The 14,536-nt window shown below is 39.2% G+C and overlaps 1 protein-coding gene across 1 annotated transcript in view; it reads left to right on the forward strand.

Annotated features, from left to right (window-relative positions):
• Positions 1-14,536, forward strand: part of UBR3 (ubiquitin protein ligase E3 component n-recognin 3) — a 206,026-nt gene that overhangs the window by 142,012 nt on the left and 49,478 nt on the right. Inside the window, exon 30 of the mRNA XM_045031947.1 lies at positions 8,326-8,411. Within this exon, the coding sequence (XP_044887882.1) occupies positions 8,326-8,411 (86 nt within the window). The remainder of the gene's footprint in view (positions 1-8,325; positions 8,412-14,536) is intronic.

Here is a 14,536-nt window from a genome sequence, read left to right on the forward strand (position 1 = left end):
ACTCTAGGACAATCAGAGCTAGAATTTTAGGAAGGGGTGTTATTTTGTTTTTGTTTTGTTTCTTAATGAATTCTGAGTTTCTCATGTATTCACATAACTCCAACAGCTGGAGCTTTAAGAAAAACACACATTATTGTGAAACTTGTCATAACATTACTAGTTGTGTGAAGTGAACTATCTGTGTCGGAATGGACCTTATTTAACCCTTGTCTCCTAAGAATAGTTAGTCTAATGAGGTGGAGAGATAGGACCTGAGTTCTGCATATCCTCTGAAGGACCACATCTCCATTATCAAGGGACACAACCACCATGTTGTGGGATTGGCTTAGCACTGACTCAAAGGAATGAGGTTTCGCTTACTGAATAGTCAACATATCTTCCCATAGGTCACCCATTATGTATTGATTGGGCCTGACCCTACTTAATATGGGAGCGCTGACTGGTTCTCAACACAAGTTGTTATGGCTACAGAGTACTGTTCTTACAGACTTACTTGTGTGGGAAAAGATACAATTAAAGCAAAATAGAATTTGCTAATCAAAGAGCCCGTTTAAGTTCTTTCATTCTAGCTCATTCAACATAATATCTTCTTTCCTCCCATGTTACAGAGTTTTCTTTTATGGTACTGCAGCTAGTTATTTTCTGCTTGAGAAATAGGAAAATGTTAAATAGCAATGATGTGACATACTAGTATGAGGACTAGCAACCTTTTCTTGGACAGGCAGGAAGCTACTCTAGTGTGGCTGAGCAGGTGAAGTTTGACAGAAGAGTAATGGTTTCCATACAGTGACGAATAGCTGTACCCTTAGAGCAGTGGTCTATTTACGTGCAAGATTACTTTTTGAATTTAAGTGCAATCCAGGATCTACCCTGCCCCTTCCCTGAGACCCAGCCCTTCCTCAAACCCCTGCCCTGCTCACTCCATCCTCCCCTGTTGCTCGCTGTCCCCCATCCTCACTCACTTTCACCGGGCTGGGGCAGGGAGTTGCAGGCTCTGGGCTGGGGCCGAGGGGTTCAGAGTGTGGTAGGGGATGAGGGGTGCAAGCTCTGGGAGGGAGTTTGGGTATAGGAGGGAGCTCCGGGCTGGGGCAGAATGTTGGGGTATAGGAGGAGGTATGAGGTACTGGCTCCGGGAGGCGGGGGGTCAGGGATGGGGCAGAGGTTCGGGGTGCAGGAAGGGGTATGTGGTGCTGTCTCTGAGAAGGGGCTCTGGGATGGGGGTTGGGGCATTTACCTCAGGGGGCTCCTGGTCGGTGGTGCAGCGGGGCTAAAGCAGGCTCCCTGCGTGCCTCAGCCCCACGCTGCTCCCGGAAGCGGCCAGCACGCCCCTGTGGCCCATAGGGGGAGGGGTGCACATGGCTCTGCATGCTGCTCCTGCTTGCAAGCACCGGCCCCACAGCTCCCATTGGCCACAGTTCTCTGTTCCCAGCCAATGGGAGCTGCTGGGGTGGTGCTTGTAGACAGGAGCAGCACGTGGAGACCCCTGCCTGCACCTCCCCCTGCCCCCAGGGGGGATGCAGGGACGTGTTGGCCACTTCTGGGAGCGGCGTGGGGCCGGGGCAGGCAGGGAGCCTGCCTTAGCCCCTCTGCGCTGCCAGACTTTTAGCGGCCAGGGATTGCGATCAACTGGCAGAGGCTCCAGGATCGGCCAGTCGATTGCAATCTACGAGTGGTGACCTCTCCTTTAGAGTGTTATAAAAACAAAAGGAAAATTTAAGCAGTTTAGCTATGAACTCCTATATTGTTACAACAGGATTTTGTTAAAATGTAAATGCTAATATTTAATATTTGATCAGCATCAATTTCTTTCAAAACCCAATTATGGTTGCTTAGTGGCAACAGTTTACTGAGTTATGTGCAAAACTGAAATACTGGAAAGCAAGGAAATGACCAGTTTAAGGCACAGTATCAAATCTTACACTGCCTGCATAGTAGCCTAGCCATTTACTCTTTATCACGTGTTTAAAAAAAATAAAAAATTGCATCATAATGCACATTAATTCCTGAAATAAATACTGTTCTTTCATCAGTCAGCTCAAAAGAGAACTGCAGCATACAGTTCTTAAAACACATTGATTCAGTCTTAAATGCAAATCCACACATAACGGTTTTTTGTAAATAAGTAAAGTTACACACTTTTCTTTTTCAACGAAAGGCCTCATCCTGCAGTTGGATTCCTACACCTAGGACCCATACAGTGCACCACTGACTTCAGTGGGGGCACAAATGTCTGCTTCCAAGGGTACGACTGCAAGATCTATCCGTTTATGTACAAGAAAGAACAATGATACATAGTTTTAAAAACAATACTGATAATGTTTCCCGTTTAATACTGTTCCTTAAAAATGTTTGGAAATTAAAAATCATGGGTCAGAGTCAAGGCTGTGTTGTGGTGAAATATGCATTGATAAGAATAAAGTGGATAGTATAAGATTTATAGACCAGGTTCTGTCCTATACCAGTTGTCCTTTGTGCCTCTTTGGCAGCTTAAAGGGAACTTAAAACTACCGTAAAAAAGTGCAGCTGGAGATTTTCCTTGCATAGGGATTCACCTGATTGTGTAAACCCAGCTCTATCAGCTTTGTACCGCCCACTTCCAGCCACTCCTCTTCCCTCAGTCTTCCCCTCCTCTTTGCATGGATTGCAGCTGATTATCGCTGCCCACATAATGGCCCTTAGGCAATGCCCAGGATCAGGGATAAGTGAATGAGAAGAAAGGTGGCCTAATGCCACCCACTTTTCTCCTCCCTTCCCCAGCTGTGCACCAAACAGAGCCCTGGTGCATCTATAGATTGATGAGCCCCATCATATCCTTAATCACTTCCTGATTTTGTAAGTGATGCAAAGGGTAAATATATTGTTATAATTTACCATAGAGACTTTAACTGGTAAAAGAAAGTTTTTGGTTTTGATATAGTTTCTAATGATGATTTTTTGTTAATACTGTAACATTTTAATCCTCTTCTGAACAATTTCATTTATTGATTCCAAATATTTAAAGCTTTCATACAAATATTTTCCTGATTCAAATATAGTCATGTCACAGTAAAGATTCACAGCCCTGTTGTGTCTATTGTATATCCATAAAAACTAACCACTGTTGCCTTTATTTATAAAATAAATGAGGCAATAACATGGAAAATTATTTGAATTTCTTTAAGAATACTTCAGTTGCATTTTGTTTCATAATAATTATTTAATGATTTTCTTGGGTCTTGTTGATGTTGTAAGTAGAATATTTAGCTAATGTGAAAGAGTAACTTCATTTTTATGTATGGTAAACATAATTTCAAAATAGAAAACAGTTACATTTACATGGAGTGTACTATAATCTATACACTACATTGTGTACAAGGGTACACAGTTGAGGTTTTCTTGTCGCTCGGTTTAGCTCATCAAATGAATATGTTCCTTGTGTGAAAAATGATTTGCTTAAATGCCTTTTTAAAATGCAAAAACCTGTTTATAATAATATAAAAGGTATGCAACATAGAAAATGTCAGCTGAACCAATTTAAAAAGTAAATTGGACATTCCATGTTTGTGCTAAAATCTAAATTCAGAATTCAGTATTTCTCCTGTGAGAGTTAAAACAGTGTTACATTGTTCCTTACACTGCTTTAGAAGTAAATGACATGAAAATCTTTTAGGGTGGGGGAGATAAAATTCACTCCCCATCCATGGCTGGTCTTTCATCCTTTGGACTGGATAAGTGGTCACTGCTTTCTGTTTCCCCTACATGGAGGTTTTCAGACACTGGATCCACCCACTCCATATTGTTCCCAACATGTGAGGTAACATGGAGGGCCTTTGCCAGGTCTTCTGCAGCAGTGTTAATTTCACTCTTAATGATTTAGGACTTGATTCAGCAATCCAAATGTGCACAGAACTCCTATTGAATTTTATCTGTATAAGGACTATAGGGTTGGAATATCTATGATCATAAACCTTTATTTTAAAAGCTTTAAATTTAACCTTAATATACATAACATTAATAGAAATAAGAATATGTCCTATGCAGGTTAGCAGTTCACCTCCTTATCTGAAGCAGGATTGTTCTTTGTTATAGGTTTTCTAGTGTCTTGTTTTGTGTAATTTTAAATGTCCATGCATGAGAGTATCCTCCACTTCACTGCTAAATGTCAGAATAATACTCCTCACTATCAGGAAGTTTATCCTGGTATTCAGCTTAAATTTTCCCTTCTTAATCCTATCTCGTTGTTTCTGTGGCTGTCATTTCTCCTTTTAGCACACTAAATAGCTATTCTGGATGTTTCTGCTATTTTTAGATTCTTACCTTCTTGCCCACTTTTCTCCTTTTGTAGTCGGTCTTAGTCAAACTATAGATAGTTGGTTCACTATTATTATTAATTTGTTTCTGCCTGTGCCAAATACACTAGACACTGTACAAACACGGAAGAGCTTACAATAAAAAACATGGACAAATAGAGAGTTGGGGTAAAGGCACAACGTAAAGTGGTCAAGGTGACAATTGGTCACTTCCTAATAAAGCACTTTTCAAAAATAGTTTTCGATTATATCCACTGGACCTTCAGCCTTGCCATTTTATTAGCCAGTGAATTAATCTTTAAATCTCTGAATCTTCTTGCTTTAATCAGCCTCTTGTTCCATTTTGTGTCAGACGATAGGCTGGGGTATCTGTAGTAAGAGAAATGTCCTTCCCTGCCGTCTCTAGGGAGCCATCTTGCAGGTAAGAAGAAATTTTGAAGCAGAGCCAAGGAGAAGATACCATAGGCAATAGATTAAAGGGGCATCTGGGCAGCCATTTGTAAACTCCACATACTGAAAGTGGGGTGTTATTGATTGAGTTGTGGTGCCCTCAGGTAGCCAGTGGTAGTAGTTCATTCCTTTCTGTAGCAGTGTGAATGCAACATGCTTTCCTCACCCATTACTCTCTTGCTGCCTGGACACATGCAAGTAGAGGTAAAGGAATGGAAGTAGAGGGGGGTATTCTGCAGCTGTTAAGGGGGAGAGAGCTGGTTCTTGTCAGCTGTCCCAGTACCAGAGACATTCCGTGGCCATTGCCTCCTGGTCTGTGTGTGCAGCTGGAGAAGCAGCTACTTAGCTATCTATAGAGGTCCCGTCTTTCTTTCACCCAATCTCTTATCTTGCTACCTAAGTCTGTTCCTCCATTTGCTCCATTTCTCTCTCTTCACAGGTGTTTATAGGCCTGGTATAGTGGTGTATGTATGTTACTTTTAATTGTAATAGCTCCACGTTGTACTGATGGTTGTCATTTGTGACAGCATCTTGTAAACTGCTTCTGCTGCATTGCATATGATAGATCTCTGCTTTGTTGGATGTTTAGACAAAGCCATTGTTTATGCTGTCAGCTATGTATACATTGACACACAGTTCTCCCTTGCCACTCCTTTCCCTTTTCACTGTCTCGTACATGCTAACTCTTTAAAGAGATATGAGAGAGGCAATGGTAGTGGTAGTGGACTTTCCCATTCTAATACTTGTTCCTGTGAAAAGGTAGGAGAGGGGCTGGTTCCTCCAGACATGCTTTCCACCCCATTATCTTCCCCCCAGTGGGTTAACTTATCTATACCCCTGTATTACTCTGTGTTCTGATGGCTACTAAAAAACAAGGCATCACATATATTTTCAGGTTAATTGGAGTTCACAAACACAAGTTAAAAATGGTCCCTTCCCTGCAGCAGAAGGAAGCAAGACCTTAGCCAAAGCAGCCCTCCCTTCTCAGTTTCTTCAGTGGGGGAGGAAGAGCAATCCAAAGGAGGCTGTGCTTCCTATGTTCCTGCCCCAGTGAAAGACGGAGAGGATACACTTCCTTTTGCTTCTCCTCTTCTGAGAGAGATGGAGTATCAAGCTGGAAGTGGCTGATCTCTCTTACTTTTCATTGAGGGAGGTGGAATAGTGGAGGATAAGAACAGCCTTACTGGGTCAGACCAAAAGTCCATCTGCCAGGTGCCCCAAAGGGAATGAACAGAACAGGTAATCATCAAGTGATCCATTCCGTCACTCATTCCCAGCTTCTGGCAAAAGGATTCGATCAAGAGACAAGTTTACTTTCCACTTGTCTTATTTAGAGTATGTTAGATGCCCCCACTTTTCCATCAGTGATAGGAGATTAGATGGTGAGAGTTCAGCTTTACTTTTCTCCATCAGTGGGTGATTGACTATAGGGGCTAACCAATACCTCAGTATGGATGGGAATGTGAATGGGGATGGAGAGAACAGGAAGTGTAGTGCAGGTCTCTCCAACAACTGAGCTTTGAGCAGGGGGTTGGACTAGATGACCTACTGAGGTCTCTTTGAATCCCAGTCTTCTATGTTTTCGGGTAATATAGGAAAAAAGCCATGCAGAAAGTGCCTATTTGTGGGAGAAGTGCTCTAGTCTCTCAGAAGATTGAGCATAATAGGGGAAAGTATCTCCCATAAATATGAGCTTGTTTGGAGGGGATGCCTCACCGGAAGAGGGCTGGTGTTTGTGCTGTGGAGATACGATACACTATAAGGAGGTGCCTTACTCTCTTGGGAGGAAAAAAGAGTGAGTGTGCCGGGGGAGGAGGGCTGGGGAGAGATTGTCACCAGGACTCTCCTCCTACTGAGCACAGTACTGCATGCATGTCTTGTTCTGTCAGATTTGTCCTTGACTTTTGCTTTTGTAAAATTATATATATGTCTTAGTGAAAGGAAAACTGAAAATTCTAGATATGACAAATTTGTTCTTAAGAGATTGAGATAGTGTTTCTGATTATCTGATTAAATCATTTAAATAATATCTAGCAAATGTCTTGGTTTTAGTAGTAGAAGACGGCCATTAATTTACAAATTAGTCATCAGAAGATTTGTAGAAATAAAACATTTGTCTCATTTATATTCCAAAGATGAACTAACACATGCTGATCTACACTTGCTATTCTGCCCACTAATATGAAATCCCTGTCCCTGCTTCCTTGCTGGTAGGTTTTTAGAAGTTCAGTGAGCACTGCAAATCGCCTGAAGAGTGGAAAATTCCCCTGTCACACAGATGCCCTTATCAGCAGCTACCAGATGGAGCTCTGAGCAGGAACATTATCAGTGTTAAATTGCTTTTTTTTTTTTCCTGAGTAGAGAGGATTAAAGCATTCCTTCAGAAATGGGTGGCATGAGCTGCAAATTTAGGGATATTAATATTTTGAAATGCTACTATTTTAGAAACATATGGAAGTATCTTTACAAACACTGTATATCAAGAACCCAGTAGTCTCTTAAACTGATTGAGCTGAAATTTTTCCAAAATATTTTATTTTGAATGAAGTATTTTTCTGTTCTCTTCATCCTGTAGTTTAGATTAAATATGCATATGCCTAAAATTCTAAAATAGGTTTTCTTGCAATTAGTGATATTCAGTCAAATTACACTGAGTCTAGAAATGGTTTATTTAATTTCAGTTAAAGAAACACACATAAGGAAAAAGATTGCCGTTTGAATTAATTTAGCATAATATCACTTCAGCGTAGTAATTTTGTCTTCCTACACCAGAAATGTGGGAACGCATGTTTATTTGTTAAAACAAACTTTCAGAAGACAAAATGTAAATTGTTTGATCAGTGTCTTGAGGGTAAACGGTAATACAGTACATAAACATCCAATTCCAAAGTCAAACATTGTTAATGAATTTGGCCAAAAAATAGTGTCTAATCATCAGAGTATTATAGTATACTAAGAAGTAAAGTGTTAATGTGACATGCAGGGATTTTGTTGCACAACTCCCATCTCATAATAATGAGTTACACAGCTAAATTACAGTGCCTTTCACTAAAAATTTACGTCCACGGCTTCCAATAACATTGCTACCAAACAAAGGACAGGGCTTCCATTGTAATGGAATTAAAATATTCTGAAGATGAAGCATCTGATTTATGTTGTTTGTTTGTAAATTACTTAAAAAAATTCTGTGCCTCACAAAGGAAGTCACATGTTCGTAATATATCTAACTTCTTACAATTTTGTTGTCTTTCCAGGTTTGTACAAAAATTCCACTAGCAGCAATGAGTTGTGAAAGTGTCTGAAAATGATACATGCTGCAAAATAAATATATTTAGTTATCTGTAATGCAGTCACCGCTGTAGTTTGAGTGCCTCATACAATACTTGCCAACCAAGCTGTTTAAATCACAAAAGTATTCTATTTTGCTATTTTTAATTGTCAAACCTTGCCTTTATGTAACCACCAAGCGACTAATGCGCCGCGTTCTTCCCTATGGTATACAATGCGAGCTTATGGAAGTTCCTTTTTGTCTATAGATGCTTGAATACTGAAGTTCCATCCTAATATCTTTATATATTTCATGCAGAACAAACTTGGAACTTGAACTGGTTCATCGAGGAGGCAATTTATGCTTAGGCGGGGCAAGCACAGCTGGAAAAAGATCTTGTTTAAGTAAGTTTAATTTATTGTGTGATTTAAATTATTTTAAAATTAAATGAGAACTGTGAAATTTAAAATAAAGATGCTGTCTGTTTTGACATTTTAGCATATTTTCTAGGTCTGCTATTGTCAACTTTTTATTATTTCTGTGCTAGAGTTTTTTTCAGATTGCTAATATTTTGTTTTTGTTCACTGTAATTTTTGTTAAGAGAAAACAGAAGTGTAACTTACAAAGTTTATCCACAAAAATATTCCTGTATTGTAAAGATAATCCATTTAGAAAGCAAATATCATCAAAACCCTGTAATACCATTTGAATGACTTAAAATTATAAAAACAAAGTAGCTATAAGCATTTTAAAAGCAAAAGATAATGCTTATACAAAAGCAGTTTACTTTGCCAGAGAATTTTTGTACAACCCTGGCTGCTATCGCTAGTAAGTAAAGATATGCACAACTTTGTGTTTGTGTAACTCACGCTAGATGAACACACTGACTCTTTAATGGGGGAGCTGGTGGTGACACCTATGTTTAGTTTGCCTAACATTTGTCATGATGATAATTCTTGTGATCTTTACTTTGAGAAGCTTTTACACTTCCATTGTTTTCAGAAAGATCTTGTTGTTTGGCAACGAGAGCTAAGAAGTACCTTTTCTTTCTTCCATGAATTCGCTGAGATATAAAGTGTTAAAAATGATCATTTCCCTTACGCAGTTTACCTTTTTCAGGAAAATTTGGGCAGCCTGCCAAAATAATAATAGCACATTTTGAGGCCGGGCTCATGCTGCAGCAGATGCTAAACTGGGAAGGCTAGGGAACTATCAGAGCAGCTATAGTTGAGGGAGCTGGACTGGGCTAGGCTCTCCACCCAGACCGGCACATGGTCCCAGTGGCCCATGCCCACCTCTTGGGCACCACATGGACCGGGAACTTACCCCAGCCCCTGGGGTGGGGTGTATGTGTGTGGCGGGGGCTGGGCTAGACTCTGTCACCCACAATCACTGCCAAGACCCAGCATCAGGACCCTGTGATTCATTCCCTTTCTTGGAGGAGTAGGGGTGATGGAGCCTTCTGCTTTTACCAGCCAGTGTAATTAGTTCTGTAGCTTAAGTGGTTTGAAATCTGTGTTGCATTGCTGACGTCCTAGCTTCAGATTCTGCTGATAAATGATGGGAGGGTACAGTTGCACATAATAGGATTTGTTTTCAACTTTCTCCTTAAAAAAAAAAAATCCTAGCATTTTAAAGTCAGGAAGCACCAGATTTACAGTTATCCATGCAACCTTAATTCTGCCCACTTGTGCATTTGCATTATGTTGTCTTTAATAACATAATCACATACTATTTTCTACATAAAACCACTGCCTCATTCAGTGCACAGAGTGGGTGCACAAAGAGGCAGAATTAAGATTGTGTGGACATCTTCTAACTTTCAAGTGCTTCGCTTTGCAATCTAAATAATGTTATTTTAACATCATTTGTTGAATGTAATGTACAATAAGGAGCATATTATCCAGTGTGTATTAGCAAAACATTTCCCACACAGCTGCAGAACAACTGCTTCTTCTGTGGCATGAGCTTTCGTGGGTGAATACCCACTTCTTCGGATGCATCCCACGAAAGCTCATGCTGCAAAACGTCTGTTAGTCTATAAGGTGCCACAGGATTCTTTGCTGCTTCTACAGAACCAGACTAACACGGCTACCCCTCTGATACTTGACTGCTTCTTCTGTGTAAGGCTTATTTCCATAGGAATTCTTGTAATGGAGGTATTGTCTAAGGGCTGGTGATGATGACTGCAGTTCTATTCCCAGTTTTGTTTCTGTCTGTGTTTGGGTACCTTGAGCGAGGCAAGTTTATCCAACTATAATGGTATAATGGAGATTTTCTTACTGCCTTTTACCCACCTGTGAAATGGATATATTACCTGTCTCACAGGTTTGTTGTGACGCGTAATATTTGTAAAGTGCTATGAAAACCTTGAATGAAAGTCTCCATATAAGTGAAAAGTATTTGTGCGCTCGCTGGGAAAAGGATTGCGTCTTGCTATGTATAGAAAGTACTGGATGTGTTTTGAGTGCAATCCATTAATAAATGACAGGTCTTTGATAGTAGAAGTCTGGCCTTTTGGCCCACATGACTATCAGTGTCTGTTCATGCTCTGCCATTCTGAGTTAGGGTAATTTTTTATAATTGGAGAAAGTGACCTGTAGTGAATAAAGGAATGTTTTTATCTTGAGCCATGTGTCTTGAGAAATATGAGACTTATCAGCCTCATAGTAATACCACTTACGATTTTTTGATGTATGATAAAAGTGGAATGAACTAAACTTACCAGACCTTAAAGCACTGTAAAAATATTTGACTTTTATATTAATATCAAAAGAGCACTCAAACGGTAGCTTTTATTTAAAACAAAGCACAATTTAAAAAAAAATGAAAAATGTATATGAAATACATCCTGCAAATGTCCAGTATGTAATTTAATGCAAGTTCTCTCTCTCTTTCTCTCATACCCCAGGTTAAATACAAATGATATACATAAACTAGTACACAACACACGTTTCATTAAAAATGGTTAAGTTACAGAACTTTAAAAGGTTTTTCTGATAAACTCCTGATTAACCACTCAGCCTGTCGGAAGCTGACTTGAGAAGTTTGCATTGAATGTTGTCATACTGTACTTTGCCTTTTGATACACAGAATTCCTGGTATACTAATAGGAATTAATTGCATGTGTTGAAAGGTAAATAGTCTGAGAAACAAAGCATTAAGATTTCAATCCTGATTCATTTTCGTACATAGCAGAACTTTTTAGTATAGGATTTTTGGACAAAAACAATTAATATTTTCATTTTATGTTATGAGAATTTGGGCCATGTCACACACAAGAGGGGAAAGAAAGGACTTTGAAATTAAGTTTTGTTAACCTTTTTACATACCCTAAAATGTTGTTGTTTTTTCTACTTTCTTTATAAATATAATTGCAATTTCTTAAGCTTGCATTGCTATTTTTATCAATATTATATAGGTACTGAAATTTCAGTGGAACACGGTGATCTTCAGTTGCTGTCCTAAACTGTTGTGTAGTTCCGCTACAATATGTTAACCATGGCTGTGGTTGCAGCAGTGGCTGGGTCGCATAATTCCTGTATACTCTAGTGATTTATATATTAGAAATACCTGAAATAATATTTGGGACAAATGTTCACACACCCGACAGTGTAAATCTCGGAGTCATATCTAAGCATGTCTTTTACATGGTTAAGTCAGGTCTGGGAGTAGTTTTGAATATCTGCCCATAGTTCAGAAAATTTGAAAGGGCTTTAGATACTTCAGTTGAAATGCACTATTTAAACTAAGATCATGTTGTTTAACAAACTACAAACCCAGGAATGTCATCTAATTATTAACTCATTCGCACGCTATTTATATTGCATTCATTAAATTGGTAAAAAAGCTTGGATAGTCAGCTGACTGGAATACTATTCACTCACATTAAATCTTGCAATAAAATAGACTCCTGTTTAAATGTAGGTCCTGCTAGAACAGAATCACACTGGACTTGAGTTTTGTATTTGTTTAGCTTTGAACAGTAAGATTTTGACTAATGACAAGAGAATTGTTTTTCCCTAGACAACAGGTTTTATGAAATGGTGTGTAACTTAATGAGACTGTTCTGTCCTCAGCCTCCCATACAGAGAGAGTCCATTCAGGTCATTGGGATGTCTGTGGACTGAGTGAAAATATGTCCCCCAAGTGTATTACTTAGCTGTACTTATAAAACAGATGCTGGCCTTTTTTAAAAGGGGAATTCTTGTTTTTCTCTCGTTATAGTCATTTTACAAAATATCATTTAGAAACATAAGTCTGACAAAATTCTTCTTTTTTGCCATGTATAATTATCCTTCCATAGTCCTGTATTTTGTTCCATGTAAAAAAAAATGTACTTACAAAATACCTGCAGTTTCTTCATTATCTTTATGTAGATAGAACTGAATCATTTTTTTTTCTTAAAGATGAAATGATTGTTGGCAAGCAATTTGTTTCCCTATGTAGTAATTTAATACTATTTTGAGTTGAATCTTATTCTTAGGAAATGTAGGCTTGATTTGTACAGTACTATACTAACTTTGTGGTCTTTCTGAACCTGCTTCTGTTCAGTATAGAACAATTAAAATCCATGAAAATGTAAGCTCCCATAGATCGTGCATTGATTCTCTCACGGCTGTGGTACTCAGGTATCTCTCTTGTGATTAAGCACATTACTCTATATTAGGCTTGTAACAACTGTAAAGTTTGTCGATAAGATATTGCAGAAAATGGAATATGGTGTCCCAGGTGAGCTATTACAGCAGCAAGTGTCAGTGAAGATGGTGGGAACAAATAGGTCAAGTGCTGTTTTAGTAGATTGCACCATGAGGGCAGCTGCACTTGGGAAGTAAAATTAAGAATGATTAATGTAGCTGCTAGAGTCAGTGACTGAGCCAGTGTGACAAGAATGATAAAGGAAATCTGGCCATGTAATTGTCATTTTAAGGTTTAAAAATTTTGTGAATTTATGAAAATATGTGTTTGTATACAGTGTACAACACAAACATGCAGGTCAAGTCCTCTTTATCTCACATGTAGGTTCTTTAGAAGTGGTGTGACATAAGGCATTGATAGCAACATGAGGTCAGAGTTCTTGAAACGTTGTTGTTAAGGAGAAATAATTATATCCTCTAATATTTCTACAAATTTTATTTTGTACTTTGGAATATTGTAAAGATTTATAAAAAGCTCAGATATTTCAATTGCTTTTTTTTCTAGGATTTGGTCAGAAGAATGCAGAATGGAATTCTCCTGTCCTACCATAGCATGTTATGTAATGTGATATGAAATACCTTCTTTCTTCTTATGTAAATAACATATGCTAAGGAAAAAGGTATATGAAAACAGAGATGCCATTGTCTTGATTTTTTTATAAATACTATTGATTCCTTCAATGTCTAAGTAGCAGTGTTCATCTTCTAATGTAGTACAGACATTTTTGATCCAGATTCTCTCTTCCACCTGTCTTCTCTACTACATTCTAATGTTCCTTTTATGTGTGTTTCATTACAATATTTAACTCTCTAATGGCCCATAAATATCACAAAATCCTATTTTTCCATATTTCTCACTTTCCTTAAGTAGTTGTACTTGCTTATCTTTTCCAAGTAACTATTAATTCAGAGTGCCCTGATAGCAGCAGATGGAGATAGGAAAATTCAACAACATTTCTGATTTCAACCTGGGATGAAAGGTCATTTCTGGTGTAGGCTTCCTGTCAGAGCTGTCTGTGAGAAAGCCAAAGGAAACAGTGATCTCCATATGAGCTTACAGCACCAGTTTTTTAAATTGGAAGGAAATTCACATGTATATGAATATTGGAAGATATTTGGGACTCTTGTAAGCTGTCCTTAAAATGAAGTGCTCAACACCTTCTTATCCTTGTATAGTGGTCCTAAGCAATGAAAAACTGTCTCATTAGGTTGTTTCTACCTCCTTTCTAATGGCTCTTGTTCAGTTTAGAGTTTAGCATTCTGTATTATCAGATGACTTGATAATGTCAGTTGTCATGGATGTAATGCCAGTGTCTGTTTTAATCAGTTACTTCAGTGTTTTCCATCAGCCTAGCTAGTTTTCTTGATACACAGAATTTCTTAAGCTCTTGAAACAAATGGCATTGCACAGATAATAATTATGCTCTTTATTGAACTCTGTACCAAGTTCCTTAGTCAAGTCAAATGATAGCTCTTGGCACCATCCTTTGGATCGGACTACACTTTTCACACTGAAATTTGTGGATGGTATATGTTGTTTCTTCCAGGAAAGTCATTTGGTTCTTGTATCATTCTGTGATGGGCCAGGTGCCCCAGCGCCCCCTCGTGGCAGGGGCGGGTTGGGGCCTAGCGCTGCACCACTCGCTTGTCCTTCGGTCTGCCCCTGGTAGCTGGCGTATTACGGCCTAGCGGCCAGAGTCTATGGACACCCCCTCCGGGGTGGAGTAGCTCGGCCTAGCGGCCGGAGTCCGTAAACACCCCTTCGGGGTGGGGTAGCGCGTCCTAGCGGCCGGAGTCCACAAGCGCCCCCTTCGGGGCGGGGTAGCGCGGCC

Source organism: Mauremys mutica, chromosome 10 (genome assembly GCF_020497125.1).
Source record: "Mauremys mutica isolate MM-2020 ecotype Southern chromosome 10, ASM2049712v1, whole genome shotgun sequence".
In the NCBI taxonomy this organism is placed as follows: domain Eukaryota; kingdom Metazoa; phylum Chordata; order Testudines; family Geoemydidae; genus Mauremys; species Mauremys mutica.